Source organism: Gobio gobio (assembly GCF_949357685.1).
Source record: "Gobio gobio genome assembly, chromosome: 4".
In the NCBI taxonomy this organism is placed as follows: Eukaryota; Metazoa; Chordata; class Actinopteri; order Cypriniformes; family Gobionidae; genus Gobio; species Gobio gobio.
The window spans coordinates 25,915,220-25,929,895 of record NC_137100.1 but is presented as its reverse complement, the minus strand read 5'-3'; the positions used below and the strand labels follow the sequence as shown (position 1 = coordinate 25,929,895).

The following is a 14,676-nucleotide window of genomic DNA, read 5'->3' as shown; positions in this document are numbered from 1 at the left end:
TGGCTGTAGTTTTAGCCTCTGGCCAAAAAATCCTCCGATGACGCAAAATGACGATATTTGCGTCATCTGAGGATTTTTTCCAGAAATAAAATGCATAATTCTCTTGTCTCAGGGGGATATGAGGGGGGAAAGTACCATCATTTGAATATACTACCGGGTTTCTACTGATGCAAAGCCTAATGCTAAATCACTGAAGTTACCCTTTAAGGCTTTATATAATGTAAACGAATTAGTTATTAAAAAAATTCATCCCCCTCACAGTTGTCATGAAGGGCAAAATTAGCCGTATGGACCAAAACCACAATTTGTACCAGGCTGTAAACATGTTTTTTTTCTGCTGTAAAGTTGGGCATTTTAACATGGGGCTCAATGAGCTTCTGCTCCCTTCTGGAGCCTGTCTCTAGTGGCTAGTCGATGAATTGCAGTTTAAGTCACTTCCATATTGGCTTCAAGAGAAACTGCGGGAGGTTGCCGCTTGCCCCTGAAGCAGGAGGTAGGAGAATCGCAAGTTTTGATGCCTCTCACGGTTCAAACAAATGGCTGGGCAACAAACTCAAGCCCCTCTTCTCTCATATCGAAATCCTCCGGCATTTCTCTTTAAAAAAATGTTGTTTTAGACTTTTAATTCGTGAGCGGTGTTTTGTTTTGCTCCATCCTCTGTGCTTCTGTGTTCGTCAACACGCATGCGTCAGGTCAGGGTTACTCTTTCACTGTAAATCGATGCGTACGGCCGTCTGTGGAAAGCTGGCTATTTTAGTTTATAAAGTTTTAAATTTGGATATTTTTCTTACACAAACGCATCACCTCGCTTCAGAAGGACTTTATTAACGCCCCGGAGCCGCATGGGACACTTTTATGATGGATGGATGCACTTTCATGGACTTCAAAAAAGAAACGGCCATTCACTGCCATTATAATGCTTGGATTAGCCAGGATGTTTTTTAATGCAACTCCGATTGTATTCGTTTGAAAGAAGAATGTCATATACACCCAGGATGACTTTGTAATTTTCATTTTTTGGTTAACTATCCCTTTATGTACTCAAATTTACCCTTTAACTGAAATAAAATTAAAGCTAAATAGAAATATAAAAAACACACTAATACAATTGAAATAAATACTGTAATAGTATACTAAATTAGCAGTATACACATCATTCTTGTTTACATGCTTGGAGAATATTTTTTTTATTGATGAAAGCAAGCAATAATTTTATATATATATATATATATATATATATATATATATATATATATATATATATATATATATATATATATATATATATATATATATATTAAAAAAAGAAACAAAATGTCTTTTAAAAGCAATATACATACATTGTAATTATTCATAGTCCATATTTTAGTTTCAATTTTGTCAATTCTGCCAACTGTATCAGCCAGTCACAGTATGACATCACAGGCAACAGGTTTTCAATTTCCACAGACACACATTTTACAATTTCATAAACATCTGACCACATATATTCAGATTTTCTTTTTTTTTTCTTTTTTTTTTACAAGAATATTTACAAAGAACAAAGATTTATGTCTCAAATAAATAATTTAAAAAATCTGGTATAAATGAAAGTGCCTTTATCCTTTTTCCAATGAATGGATACGTTACATTCTACATAGTTCTCTCTTTTATAATTTCCAAAAAAAGATCCACTTTGGTTTGCTTGCAAACACAGCATGTGCACTTTTACAAAACGAAAAGCTTTTGGGATGCAAAAACCATTCACAATAAACCCACTGAACAACTCCAATCAACACGTACAGTACACAGAAACACATCCAGGCTTCGAAAACTATCCTTTCTGCTATTCAGATCATCTGTGGGGGTTTTTTTTTTAAGAATGCAAGTCACTGAAGTACCGTCCGTGTCCTGCTCAGTGGGGATTGTGTTGTCTTTGTAATGGAATTCCCTCCAACAAATCAATGGTCTTTCCATATGATAGATGCGATATGGCAAATGAGAAGTCAGGAGGGAGGCCGAGGGATGAGGCTAGTGTCCTTTCTGATGTAGCCTGTGCTGTGATCTTTCATCGCTCGCTACGCCGAGGTCCCTCAAGAGCACCCCGCGGACCCGTCCGTGACCTCCCTCGCAAGCGGATGGATGAATGAGAGGAAATGACAGAGCGGAATGACAGGAGGAGCACCGAAAAAGAAGCCCGCGTCCTCCTTTTTCTCCACAGTGGCGTCAGTAAACCTCTGCCCTCCGGTACCCCCCGAGGCCCTAAAGCAGCCTGTCACACTCTATCGACTTCTTGTCAAGCAGCCAATCCACAGCAATGAAAACACACGCAGACATTCGCCCTTCAAGTTCGGGATTTTTCGAAAGATTTCGGACGGGGTTTTTTTTCATCTGTAAAAGGCTCGCACGCTCATCCTTAAGAGTTGAAGATCAAAGTTTGAGTGGGCGCAGGAGGTCGGGGCGGCTGATGGCTGCAGGCACGGAGGCAGAGTTGTGGTGCATGGGGAGATGACAGAGGAAGTTGCTTTCAAATGAGAACGTGCCGCTCTCTCCACTCGGTCACCATTCTGGTGGCCAAGACTGACATCTTTATTAGCGTAGTGGCACCGTGCGGCGTTATGGGAGCAGAGGATGATGCAAGGGTACGTAAACTCCCTAATCCCCACTACGAGGACAATGCTAACGCTGACACCGCCATGGCTACTATTGGTCAAAGAAGGTTTACAATAAACAATCCCAAGCATGCATCATTCATACCGTTAAAAGAACATCAAAAAGAAGTGAAGATAGCGCAAACCTCACTGGCATGTGTTTTTTGTTTTTTTTGGAGTTGTTTCCATGAGCACTTTAGTTACAGCCATAAATCGGACCGTAACGGGCTCAGCTGTCGACTCTGATAACTGCTGCTCGACAGCTGCGGATAGCTTTAGATATGGCAGTTACTGCGCCGTGCAAATTGTAGGGTGCAAACTGCAACTTAACCACCGTCGTTTTCCCTTCTGTAGAGGCGAGGTGTGTCGGCACAGGTGGGCGTATTATCAGCTGATCCTGCTATTTGCGGTTAGAACGGCTCCCTGTGCTGCCGTGGAAGGACACCTTGGCTTTTAGAGCTGTCTGGCTAGTGGCAAGAGCTGACAAATAACCCAGACTGTTTGACTCTAAAAGGGGTCAAGAGCTTTTGCCGCTCGCCTCGCCACAAAAAATAAACCCAAAAAAGGACGGATGGTAATTAACAATGGTCCTGTTTTCACTCTGACGGCGCCCTTTAACTCTCCACGCCGCAGCTAAAACAGAGGAAAAAAAGTGAGGAAGAAAGACAGAAAGAGGCTGGTTGCCGGTCAGTCCTCTCCTTTTCCTTGGCGTTTGGGAGAGCGTCCGTGTGAGGAGACGAGCTATCCTGGGTTGTTTTTCTTTCTTTTGCTTGGGCTGTGACTGGGGTCCACTTTCAGCTCTCGGTACTGCACCTGTTAAAACACACATAAGCACACACACATTGTCAGGTGGGCGGATTGATATCTGGGGATGGTGGTGAGGATGAAAAGCTTCTGAGTCAAACGCGGCTGTGCTGTCACACAGAAGGCCACGAGTTAACCAGTTATGCCGAGTTCACACTGCACGATTTTCAAAGTAGTTCAATCGCGGTTCTTTTCACACTGCATGATTATCTGGGGTAGCATTCAGCTGCTGCTGTGTTCACACTGCACGATGGATCGGCGACGGTGGCATGAATTTTCAAGGCGAAGAATCGCCGACAACTCTGTCCTGTCCGCAAACTACGTTTCACAACCAAACACTCGCGAGATGTGACAAGGAAACAACGCGAGATCACACGTGTGTCATAACAATGAAGCTTGCGATCCAAATTGTCTGTGCGCTGAAAAAGAAAAAAAGATTATGGAGGAGGAAATTGTTGGGGCGACACAGGGAGCAGTGTGATCTGCAAAGACAGTTGGAGGTAAATATATAATTTTGCAGTGTGCTGCTGTTGCGGCTAGCCAAGCAAATGTTTCTGCTTTGTTTTTGTTTGATATGATTGTAAATATATCTATTAAAATACTGAAACTCCTCTCTGAACTTCCTGCTGCCCTGTATCTTGCTCTCTCATTGGCTGTAGGTCATTGCCAATGTAATTTTCAGTCAGAACTCATTTCATACAGCAGGATTCTGAATCGCCGACAGGTCCAGATATTTAGCATGCCAAATATCTCACAGATACGATTCTCTCTGATCGCGTCTTTGATAATTCACACTGCGTGATTGACACTCGCATGAACGAGCACCGATTTGCCTATGATTTTGGGCATTTGCGGGCAATTTCGCAAAACCTGTCGGCGAGTCAAAATCTGGGCTGAAATCGTGCAGTGTGAACTCGGCATTACTGGCATTCTACATCCTCATATATATATATATATATATATATATATTAGTTGTGCCACTACGCATCATATATATATATGATGCACAACGTTTCAAAAGTTTGAGGTTAATAAGATTTATTTTATTTTTATTTTTTAAGAAATCTATTTTAATTCCACAAGGACGCATTAAAGTGACTGTAAGAAATGTTATAATGTAAAAAATAAACAATTCCACTGTTCTTTTAAACTTTCTAGTCATCAAAGAATCCTAAAAAAAAATGATATCACAGTATCTACAAAAATATTAAGCAGTTGAGCTGCTTAATATTAATAAGAAATGTTTGTTGAGCAGCAAACCAGCCTGTTAGAATGATTTCTGAAGGATCATGTGACACTGAAGACTGGGGTAATGATGTTGAAAAATCTGCTTTGACATCACACGATTAAATTATACTTTAAATTACAAAGTTATTTTAAATTGTAATCATATTTTACAATATTACTGTTAATGTATTTTGCTCTAATAAATGCAGTCAACTTTTTTCAAAAACATATTTTACAGATCCTAAACTTTTGAACTATATTGTGAATTGTAGGTTTAAAAGAGGAAAAAAAACTTCTATAATTTTACAATTTTGTGTATTTGCTACCATTCAATAATAATTATGGATATATTGGTATGCACAGTAGTGCGTTTCATTCAGTATTAAAAAGTATAAAAATGTGTTTATTAGAAACTTTGATTAATAATGAATTTAGTACTAATAGTTATATAGGGATAGTTCATCTAAAAATGAAAATTATCCCATAATTTACTCACCCTCAAGCCATCCTAGGAGTATATAAAGACAATCAGTGTTATATTGAAAAATGTCCTGGCTCTTCCAAGCATTATAATGGCAGTCCAAAATTTGAAGCCCAAAAAAGTGCATCCATACATTATAAAAGTAATCCACACGGCTCCGGGGGGTTAATAAAGGCCTTCTGAAGTGAATTGATGGGTTTGTGTTAGAAAAATATCCATATTTAAAACTTTATAAAGTAAAAATATATAGCTAGAAGGCGGACCGGACCGCCTTCCGTATTCAACTTACAGAAAAACTTACAGCCTTTATTAACCCCCTGGAGCCGTGTGGATTACTTTTATAATGGATGGATGCACTTTTTTATGGCTGCCATTCACTGCCATAATAATTTTTGGAAGAGCCAGGACATTTTTTAATATAACTTTGATTGTATTCGTCTGAAAGAAGAATGTCATATACACCTAGGATGGCTTGAGGGTGAGTAAAAATTGGGTAATTTAAATTTTTGGGTGAACTATCCCTTTAACCCAAAATGTGGGTGCTATGTGTATGTATGTATATTACAGTATACAGTTGTTAATCTCACATTGCTTGCATTGAATCCGTTGAGAATCAAGCCTCCTGTGCACTATATTTGAATGACACACAGAGTTGCACAGAGGAAGGGGATAATATACCAGCTCAATATTCACACGGTCGTCACTATGCTAGCATTCACTTTCAGACAAATACGACAGCAAGGAAGCCTCTGAGCGAAACCGACAGATCACTGGTTTTCCCTCAGATCTGGCCCTCAAACGGACTGACGTCATGCTTAGGCTCCCTAAGAAATGTGGTCCATGTACTGCCAACTCAACAGAAACATCAGTCACCACCTACACTGAGGAGTGTGTCCATCTCACAGCCATCCATCTTGTAGATGCGATATTGGGTTTGTCTGTGCCACATTCAAACACGTCATAGCTGAATGTGATTCACAAAGGACTTTAGTGATGTAGTGAGGATGAAAAATCTTCAGTGGTTTCTCCAAAGCGAGTTGGTCTGCTTTATAGTTTGCATGCATCTTTTCATCGGGGTAAAATGTACTGTAAGCATGGGAAATTGAAAGCATCAAATTAATTGACCAAACAAATGACAATAAGATTTAAAAATGTCTCTTACGCTCACCAAGGCTGTATTTATTTGATTAGAAATATAGTAAAAACAGTAATATTATTAGCTATTTTAATTGATTTTAAAATGAAATTTAAATTAAAAAATATAGTCAGCATCATTACTCCAGTCTTCAGTGTCACATGATTCTTCAGAAATCATTCTAATATGCTGATTTGCTGCTCAGGAAACATTTCTTATACATGTTGAAAAGTTGTGCTGCTTAATATTCTGTAATACTTTTTTAGAAAGATTAAAAGAACAGCATTTTGTAACATTATAAATGTTTTTACTGTCACTTTTGATAAATTCAATGCATCCTTGCTGAATAAAAGTATTGATTTCTTTAAAAAAAAGATCTTACTGACCATAAACTTGAATGGTGGTGTATATAATCATTTAAAGGTACGCTAATTACACAGAATTCTGTGGTTGAAACAAAACATTGCTAGGTATGTTTTTTTATGTACTGGGTCAATAATTTCACACTAAAAATGTAATTAATCCGTAGCGTACCTTTTACGAAATAACTCAATACTATTATGTACATTTAATACATTTGCAAATTTCCAAAAATTGATAGATGTGATTAATCAGCACAATTAAAAAATGCTACAATGCCTAATAAACACTAATTCAGGGTTGACAGTAGGGTCCATAACTGCAGCTAAAGCATTTCTGGAGGATTTCAGAGCGGCCTGGCATTCGTCTTCTTCAAAGCGTGCTTTAAATTGCAGCCTAACGGGGTCATTATTTTCGTATTCACTTTAAACACATCAGGGTCGCGTCTGACTTCAGAAGCCTCCCTTGAACTGCATGTAAACAAAAGTTTGCGTGTCAAGGTGAGGCGATGAAGATCGACATCAGTGAATCTAATGGAAGAAAAGAAATAAAGGCAAACAACAATAAAGGCTCAATCAAAAGTAGCATGTGGCACGTCAGAGGCTCTATTACACTTAACTGCTGACAGTTATGCCATCCTGTATGGTGCAACAAGCACTGCAGCTTTAATGACAGAGAGCTGTCCCATCCAAGATAACACGCCACACTAGTTAGAGTCAAAGAAGCATGCGGAGAGAGTAAAAAAGGGAACAATACAAAAGAAAAGAACTTTAGTAGTTGGAATGAGGAGGGTTAAAGTGACTACGGTGAGATAGCAATTTGGAGCAAGCGCCGAGCACAAAGAGAACATCCGTGGAGACGATGGGTAAAGACCTTACGCTGCTCAAAGGCTGCTCCAACCTCATTCCTCTCCCCCATGTTGACAGTTGCACTACAAAACACACTTTGAAGTGCGCTCTCGTGGAGGGGGCGCCACACGCGCGAGCGCTTCGTTTAGCGGTGTCAGGCGCCGTCCCGGGACCTGCCGCAGCCGAGTACGCAATGTCGTCCCGCTGCTAAGCGTGGATCGGGGTTTGAAGCCGCATGGGCGACAGCAAATATAAATAAGTAAATGAAAGCTGAACATTTTTAATGATACTATGCTATGCTGTTTATAGAGAAGGAGAAATCTCGCCTGCTTCATCTCTAGTGACACCTAACCTTGCATTAGGGGCATTAAATGCTCCTCTAGAAGAGGAAAAAAAGGGCTCAGAGACGCCCACAGACAAACTCGCATCCATTGGCGAGAAAAAAAAAATGTTTTGAGGTGAAAAGAGAGGGAAAAGGCACTGAGAAAAGTTTTTCCTGACTTTTTATTTTCCTAAGGTAAGGTGCACACTAATTGCTTGTTTAAACTCTAAAAAGAAACCCCTGGTGCAGCAAAGACAGGCCTTTGATATGCACAACTAAGGAAAGTTTTGGCACCTACACAACCAACAGGACATGCTCTCTCCTCAGACACAATAAAAGATCAAGTTCTGTGGGAGGCATCACAACAACAAAAAAACGCAGCTTGTAACCCATACTCGGAATTTGTGATGCATTTAACCCATACAAGTAAGTGCACACACAGGAGTAGTGAGTATTGAACACACACACCCGGAGCAGTGGGCAGCCATTTTTGCTGTGGGAACGACTGGGGGTCAGATGCCTGGCTCAAGTGCACCTCAGTCATTTCCTGCCAGTATTGAGAATCAAACCCGCGACCTTTGGGTTACCAGTCTGACTCTCTAAGCATTAGGCCAAAACTGCCCCCTTATAACACATATACAGAGGACCAATATATGCTGTTGGTCCACTGCATGCTGCCAAAACGGCGCCGATCCACAAGACCCCTGAAGGTGTTCTGAGGTATCTGGCACCAAGACGTTAGCTGCAGATCCTTCAAGGTTGCGAGTTTCCACCTTGAACTCTTCATGGTGTTCCTCAAACCATTCCTGAACAATGTGTGCAGGGTGCATTTCCAGCTTAAAGATGCCACTTCCATCAGGGAACACCATTGTCATGAAGGGGTGTACCTGGTCTGCAACAATGTTTAGGAAGGTTGCACGTGTCAAATTCCCGTCCACATGAATGGCTGGCAGAGCATTGCCCAGAACATTACACTCCCTCCACCGGCTTGTTCTCCTCCCACAGTGCATCCTGGTGCCATCACTTCCCCAGGTAAACGGCACACATGTACACAGCAGTACATGTGACGTAAAAGAAAATGGGACCCATCACACCAGGCGACCTTCTTCCACTGCTCCAAAATCCAGTTTGGATGCTCACATGCCCATTGTATGCGCTTTTGACAGTGCACTGGGGTCATCATAGGCACTCTGATTGGTCTGCGGCTACGCAGCCCCATACATTATTATTTTATGCCTGTATGTGTGTCCCACCCAAGACAACACGGCACATTATAGTCAAAGAAGAGTTGGTCTGGCCTAGGAAAATTGACATCTTTGAGCTTGAGTCATTTTTTTGTTTGTGATAATGCAGTGTTATGTGTGGTTTTTGGCAAGGCTCTGTCATATAAGGAAATTATGAACACATGGAAAAACAAGACCGAATCAATTAAATACTAGTAATTGATTGTGTTGTAGTCAATGTATGTGAGCTTTTTTGTTTTCTATGCATTTTTTTTGGTTGTTTACATAGAAAAATAAGACCTGTATTTATTTATTTATTTTCGCTGTTATTTTGTCAGTTAAATACCTAAACAAAGTTTAGTGTAAAATATTGTCCTCAAATGTTTAGGATTAATGAACTTATCTGGATGGGATTTGTTTTGATGACCCTATATCACTTTTGGCAACTACTGTTGTATTATGTATAGCCTATATACACAGGACTTGACACTAACTTTTTTGCTCACCAGCCACTGTGGCTAGTGGTTATCCAAAGTTACTAGCCACTCAGCGTTTTCACTGGTCAAAATGTTGTTATTGGGAAATTTGTTGTTGGCTATATGTAATCATATGACCAGCAGCCATATCACCCTGCAGCCCAAGACTGGTTTCCACTGAAGCTAAGTAAGGCTGAGCCTGGTTAGTACCTGGATGGGAGACCAACTGGGAAAACTAGGTAGCTGCTGGTAGAGGTGTTAGTGAGGCCAGCAGGGGGTGCTCACCCTGTGGTCTGTGTGGGTCCTAACACCCCAATATAGTGATGGGGACACTATACTGTAACAAGCACCGTCCTTCGGATGAGATGTTAAACCGAGGTCCTGACTCTCTGTGGTCATTAAAAATCCCAAATTTGCCCATTGGCGGGTGCCCAGGTGGATGACGCACATTGGTGATGGTTGAGGAGATTTCCCCCTTCTATATGTAAAGCGCTTTGAGTGCCTAGAAAAGCGCTATATAAATGTAACAAATTATTATTATATTATTATGTAATGAAATGTTTAACATGACATGTCATCAGATAGGCCTATTTAGCTTTGCTAAGGTTGTGTGCAGAGCTCCTTAATCTAGACAGAGAAACACTAACAGTTGCTTGACTGAAAAAAATAAGATTTCTTTTGGTGTGAATATAATTTATTCTTAAACAATATTCTCATCAGTGTTCTATCAGCTATGACATATTTAAATCTATCCGTTTTGTGTATGAGCCCGTACAGTAGCCTAGTGAAATACATATCCATATTTTCATGTGATTTGACAGTTTATTTTATTAAATATCAAAAATCTAAAAGGTGTGCTTCATACCTGACACCTAGATGAACACCTTAAAATTGGTTTTAAGACCAAGTCATTCTCTTCAAATGCTATTGAAGTTAGAAGCGTGTATACCAATGTCATATGTAACTTTAGAGACGGTCCCTATATTCGCGATTATCGAACGTCCAACGTCAAGCCAACTTTATCAACCAGTCACATCAGATGCTCTTTGGTTCTGCTGTGACCTTGAAACTATTTTCTCTGGTGAAATAGAGTCAATCACTGTATGATGAATGAATCTCTTAACAGAGGAACAGTGGTGAACTGGCGACAAGATCATGGGTGGCCAAGGCTCATTGATGCATGTGGGGAGCGAAGGCCGCGTGGTCCGATCAAACAAACAGGCTACTTTATCTCAAATTGCTTAAGAAGTTAATGCTGGTTCTGATAGAAAGGTTTTAGAATACAAAGTGCATCACAGTTTGTCGCGAGAAGGCAAGCCGGCAGAGGCAGTGTGATGCTTTGGTCAATGTTCTGCTGGAAAACCTTGGGTCCTGCCATCCATGTGGATGGTACTTTGATACGTACCACCTACCTAAGCATTGTTGCTGACCATGTACAATCTTTCATGGAAATGGTATTCCCTGGTGACTGTGGCCTCTTTCTGCAGGATAATGTACCCTGACACAAAGCAAAAATGGTCGTGCATCTGTGGGATGTACTGAACAAACAAGTCCGATTCATGGAGGCCCCTTCTCCCAACTTACAGGACTTAAAGGATCTGCTGCTAACATCTTGGTTCCAGATACCACAGCACACCTTCAGGGGTCTAGTGGAATCCTTGCCTCAACAAGTCAGGGCTGTTTTGGCAGCCAAGGGGGACCAACACAATATTAGGAATGGTCATAATGTTATGCCTGATCGGTGTGTGTATATATATATATATATATATATATATATATATATATATATATATATATATATATATATATATAGAGAGAGAGAGAGAGAGAGAGAGAGAGAGAGAGAGAGAGAGAGAGAGAGAGAGAGAGAGAGAGAGAGAGAGAGAGAGAGAGAGAGAGAGAGAGAGAGAGAGAGAGAGAGAGAGAGAGAGAGAGAGAGAGAGAGAGAGAGAGAGAGAGAGAGAGAGAGAGATTGGGGTGCAAGAAAAAAAATAAGAATACAATAACTTCTAGCACTGGATTGCCACTCATTAACGTTATTTAACACACAAACAAGTTGAAAACACTAACTTAACAATAGGGGATGCTGCCTCTGTATTGCATTCATAAAGTGCAGGGGACAATATCAGCCATGGCAAAAAGTGTCCATAAATGATGGCCGTGTCCTCAGAAAACAGACAAATTTTGCTATTGTTTGCCCTCTTTTCTTCTCTCCTCAAGTGTGTGCCCTTCGCAGGTGATGAATTGGCTAAGAGCTGAATCGTACGGTTGTGGCTGCATTTTAATCTCAGCATTTGCATAGGCCATAATGGAGCCCTTGGCGTGCTAATTGCTAGCGTCCCAGTTATGCACGCAGTTCCTCCATTGGCTAATGGCACCATAAAGCATGCGGCAGGACACGTCTTAGACACCTGGTAGAGAATGTTAAGTTGGTAACGCCGGTTGGCCTCATTTAAAAGACAAAGTATTGCATTACATCAGAATGTGCTTTATTTAAAGCAGGGAGGCAGGCACACAGCAGGTAAAGATATTCTCAGAGGGGTCTATAGGTGTATACATGAAAAGAACATAGAGTGTGTAAACTGGGAGAGTAATTCAAAGTGAATACGCACCTCACAGCAGGTTTGATATATCGCAGGTCTCCTGCAGTGCACTTAAAAGGCCATGGCCTCAGTGCCGAGAGGTTGTATGTATTAAGATTTACAAACACACCATAGAAAAACCACAGCACTTGTGTATAGTGTAATGTACACTTAACCTGCCTGCTCTTCACGACACCTTCAACATGGACAATTAATACATAAATGTAATGAATTTGTCCATTTTAAGGGCATTTTCCAAAAGGAGAAAGGACAGCAGTGCCTTCCCAAAAAATCTGGAGGAGAAAGTAATCAACAGTCCAAAAATATATTACAAAAAGTGTGAACCCACTAATTTAGTAAAAGTGTCCAACAGTGACACACCAGCGGATAAAGTTTCAGAGGGAGGTCTCGAGCTCACTGTTTTGAAATATAATGTGGATGTGAGTGTGAATGGAGAAATAAAATAAAATGTTATAAGCATCCTTGTGACTCTACATAGGACAAGCGCTTTGGAGAATGGATGGATTAAAAAAAAATAATTGCAAAAAAATTGTTTTTTTTAGAAATTAAAACATTACTGTTACTGTATTAAAAGGTTAGTTCATCCAAAAATGAAAATTCTGTCATTAATTACTTACCCTCATGTCGTTCGACACCCGTCAGACCTCCGTTCATCTTCGGAACACAAATGAAGATATTTTAGTTGAAATCCGATGGCTCAGAAAGGCCTCCATTGGCAAAATGCACTTTACACTCTCAAGACCCATAAAAGGTACTAAAGACGTCGTTAAAGTCCATCTCACTACAGTGGTTCTACAATAACTTTATACAGCGACGAGAATAGTTTTTGTGCAATAAATAACGACTTATATAGTGATGACCGATTTCAAAACACTGCATCATGAAGCTTCGAAGCGTTATGAATCAGCGAGTCGAATCATGATTCGGACTGCTGAAATCACGTGACTTTGGCGATCCAAACCGCTGAATCGACTCACTGATATTTAACGCTTCGAAGCTTCATGATGCAGTGTTTTGAAATCGGTCATCACTATATAAGTCGTTATTTAGGTTTTTTTGGCAACAAAAACTATTCTGGTCGCTGTATAAAGTTATTGTAGAACCACTGTTTGAGATGGACTTTGTAACGACGTCTTTAGTACCTTTTATGGGTCTTGAGAGTGTAAAGTGCATTGTGCCAATGGAGGCCTTTCAGAGCCATCGGATTTCAACTAAAATATCTTCATTTGTGTTCCGACGGGTGTCGAACGACATGAGGGTAAGTAATTAATGACAGAATTTTCATTTTTGGGTGAACTAACCCTTTAATGTTATACATTTTGTAATTTGTAAAGCATGTAAAAATTTTCGATTTTAAATGTAATAAATAACCACCATAAATACTATGTTAAGGTCATATAGACCTTACGCAGCTCTGCCCCTTTTCAGCACTTGCTCATTGTGTTCCGCCTTCCGGTTTGTATTTCTTCAACATGAAGGTAAGACCTTACAGATTTCTGGATGAACTACTGACATGTGTTATTCCATCCGCTTCAAACATTACAATGCTCATGAATTAACTCTGCTAATTACTCTTCAACCGCGATGCCACAGAAATACACAGAGCAAAATTCTAAAGATGGCTGCACGCTTATTTCTCTGGCACATAAGATCTATACGAGCAGCGCACTCAAAATAACACAAACAAGGTGAGAAAAGAAATGCACCCACAGAGTTCCCATTCAAAGACACTCTGTACTCACAGACTGCAGCACAGATGCCCTTTATATAAAAAGTCATTAGATGCTCATCAGTTCATGTTGTTCTGAGGCACCTCCAAATGATCTGTAAAAGAGGCAATGCTGGCCTCTCTCGGCCTTGCAGGGCTTTCATCACGGGACGGTGCGGGAGGCGCAGGTCGCGTCAGAACCTCAAAAATAGCCCTCCATTTGTCATTTGTGCAGAACGTTCGGGCCCCTGGGCATGTGCAGATCACACCCCGATGCTTTGTTTGAGTCTCCGAGGTCCCACAGAAGCGCAGCCTCCACCCCGCCCATTGTCTCTAACCCAGAAAACAGAGGTGAACGGACCTCCACGGGCAGTTGTGCGATGCAGAGCGGAACGTTCCGCGCATCACGCCGATGTTCAAGTACTTTTCTGGACTGTCCTAAATCAAAAGCTGTAACAGGGCACAGAAAGCCCACGGCGGCCTGCTCTTCTGAGCGTGAACCTCACCGTACATCATTAGCCAGGTCTCCTCTGGGCCTCCAACCTGCAGGGACCTTCTGGGCTCCAGGTGTTTGGGGTAAATGCACCTTAGCGACCTAGCCGCATCGGGCTAATTTAGAGCAGGCTACCTGCAGCTGCAGGGCCGATGCAAAGCCACGCAGGGGCTAGGGATTACGACTCTATAGAGATCAAAGCCTGCCCGCCGCCCCGGGCTCATCAAAGGCGAGCGTGTCTGTGCTGATGTGGCAAGCGATTGGTCCTGGATCAGAGCCCTGTGTCACCCCTGCCGTCCGCACCGCAGGGTTTATCCCGACACAGAGGAAGCACGATAACAGGCCGGGCTTGTGTTTACGAGCCCA

The 14,676-nt window shown here is 41.1% G+C and overlaps 1 protein-coding gene across 11 annotated transcripts in view; it reads right to left on the bottom strand.

Moving 5' to 3' along the window:
* Window positions 1–1,521: 1,521 nt before the first annotated feature.
* The window catches only part of mctp1a (multiple C2 domains, transmembrane 1a), a 254,225-nt gene continuing 241,070 nt past the window's right edge, over window positions 1,522–14,676 (bottom strand). For all 11 annotated transcript variants that reach the window (XM_079814163.1, XM_079814162.1, XM_079814159.1 and 8 more), the window contains one exon: window positions 1,522–3,443. In XM_079814163.1, the coding sequence (XP_079670289.1) occupies window positions 3,372–3,443 (72 nt within the window). In that variant the 3' untranslated portion in view covers window positions 1,522–3,371. The remainder of the gene's footprint in view (window positions 3,444–14,676) is intronic.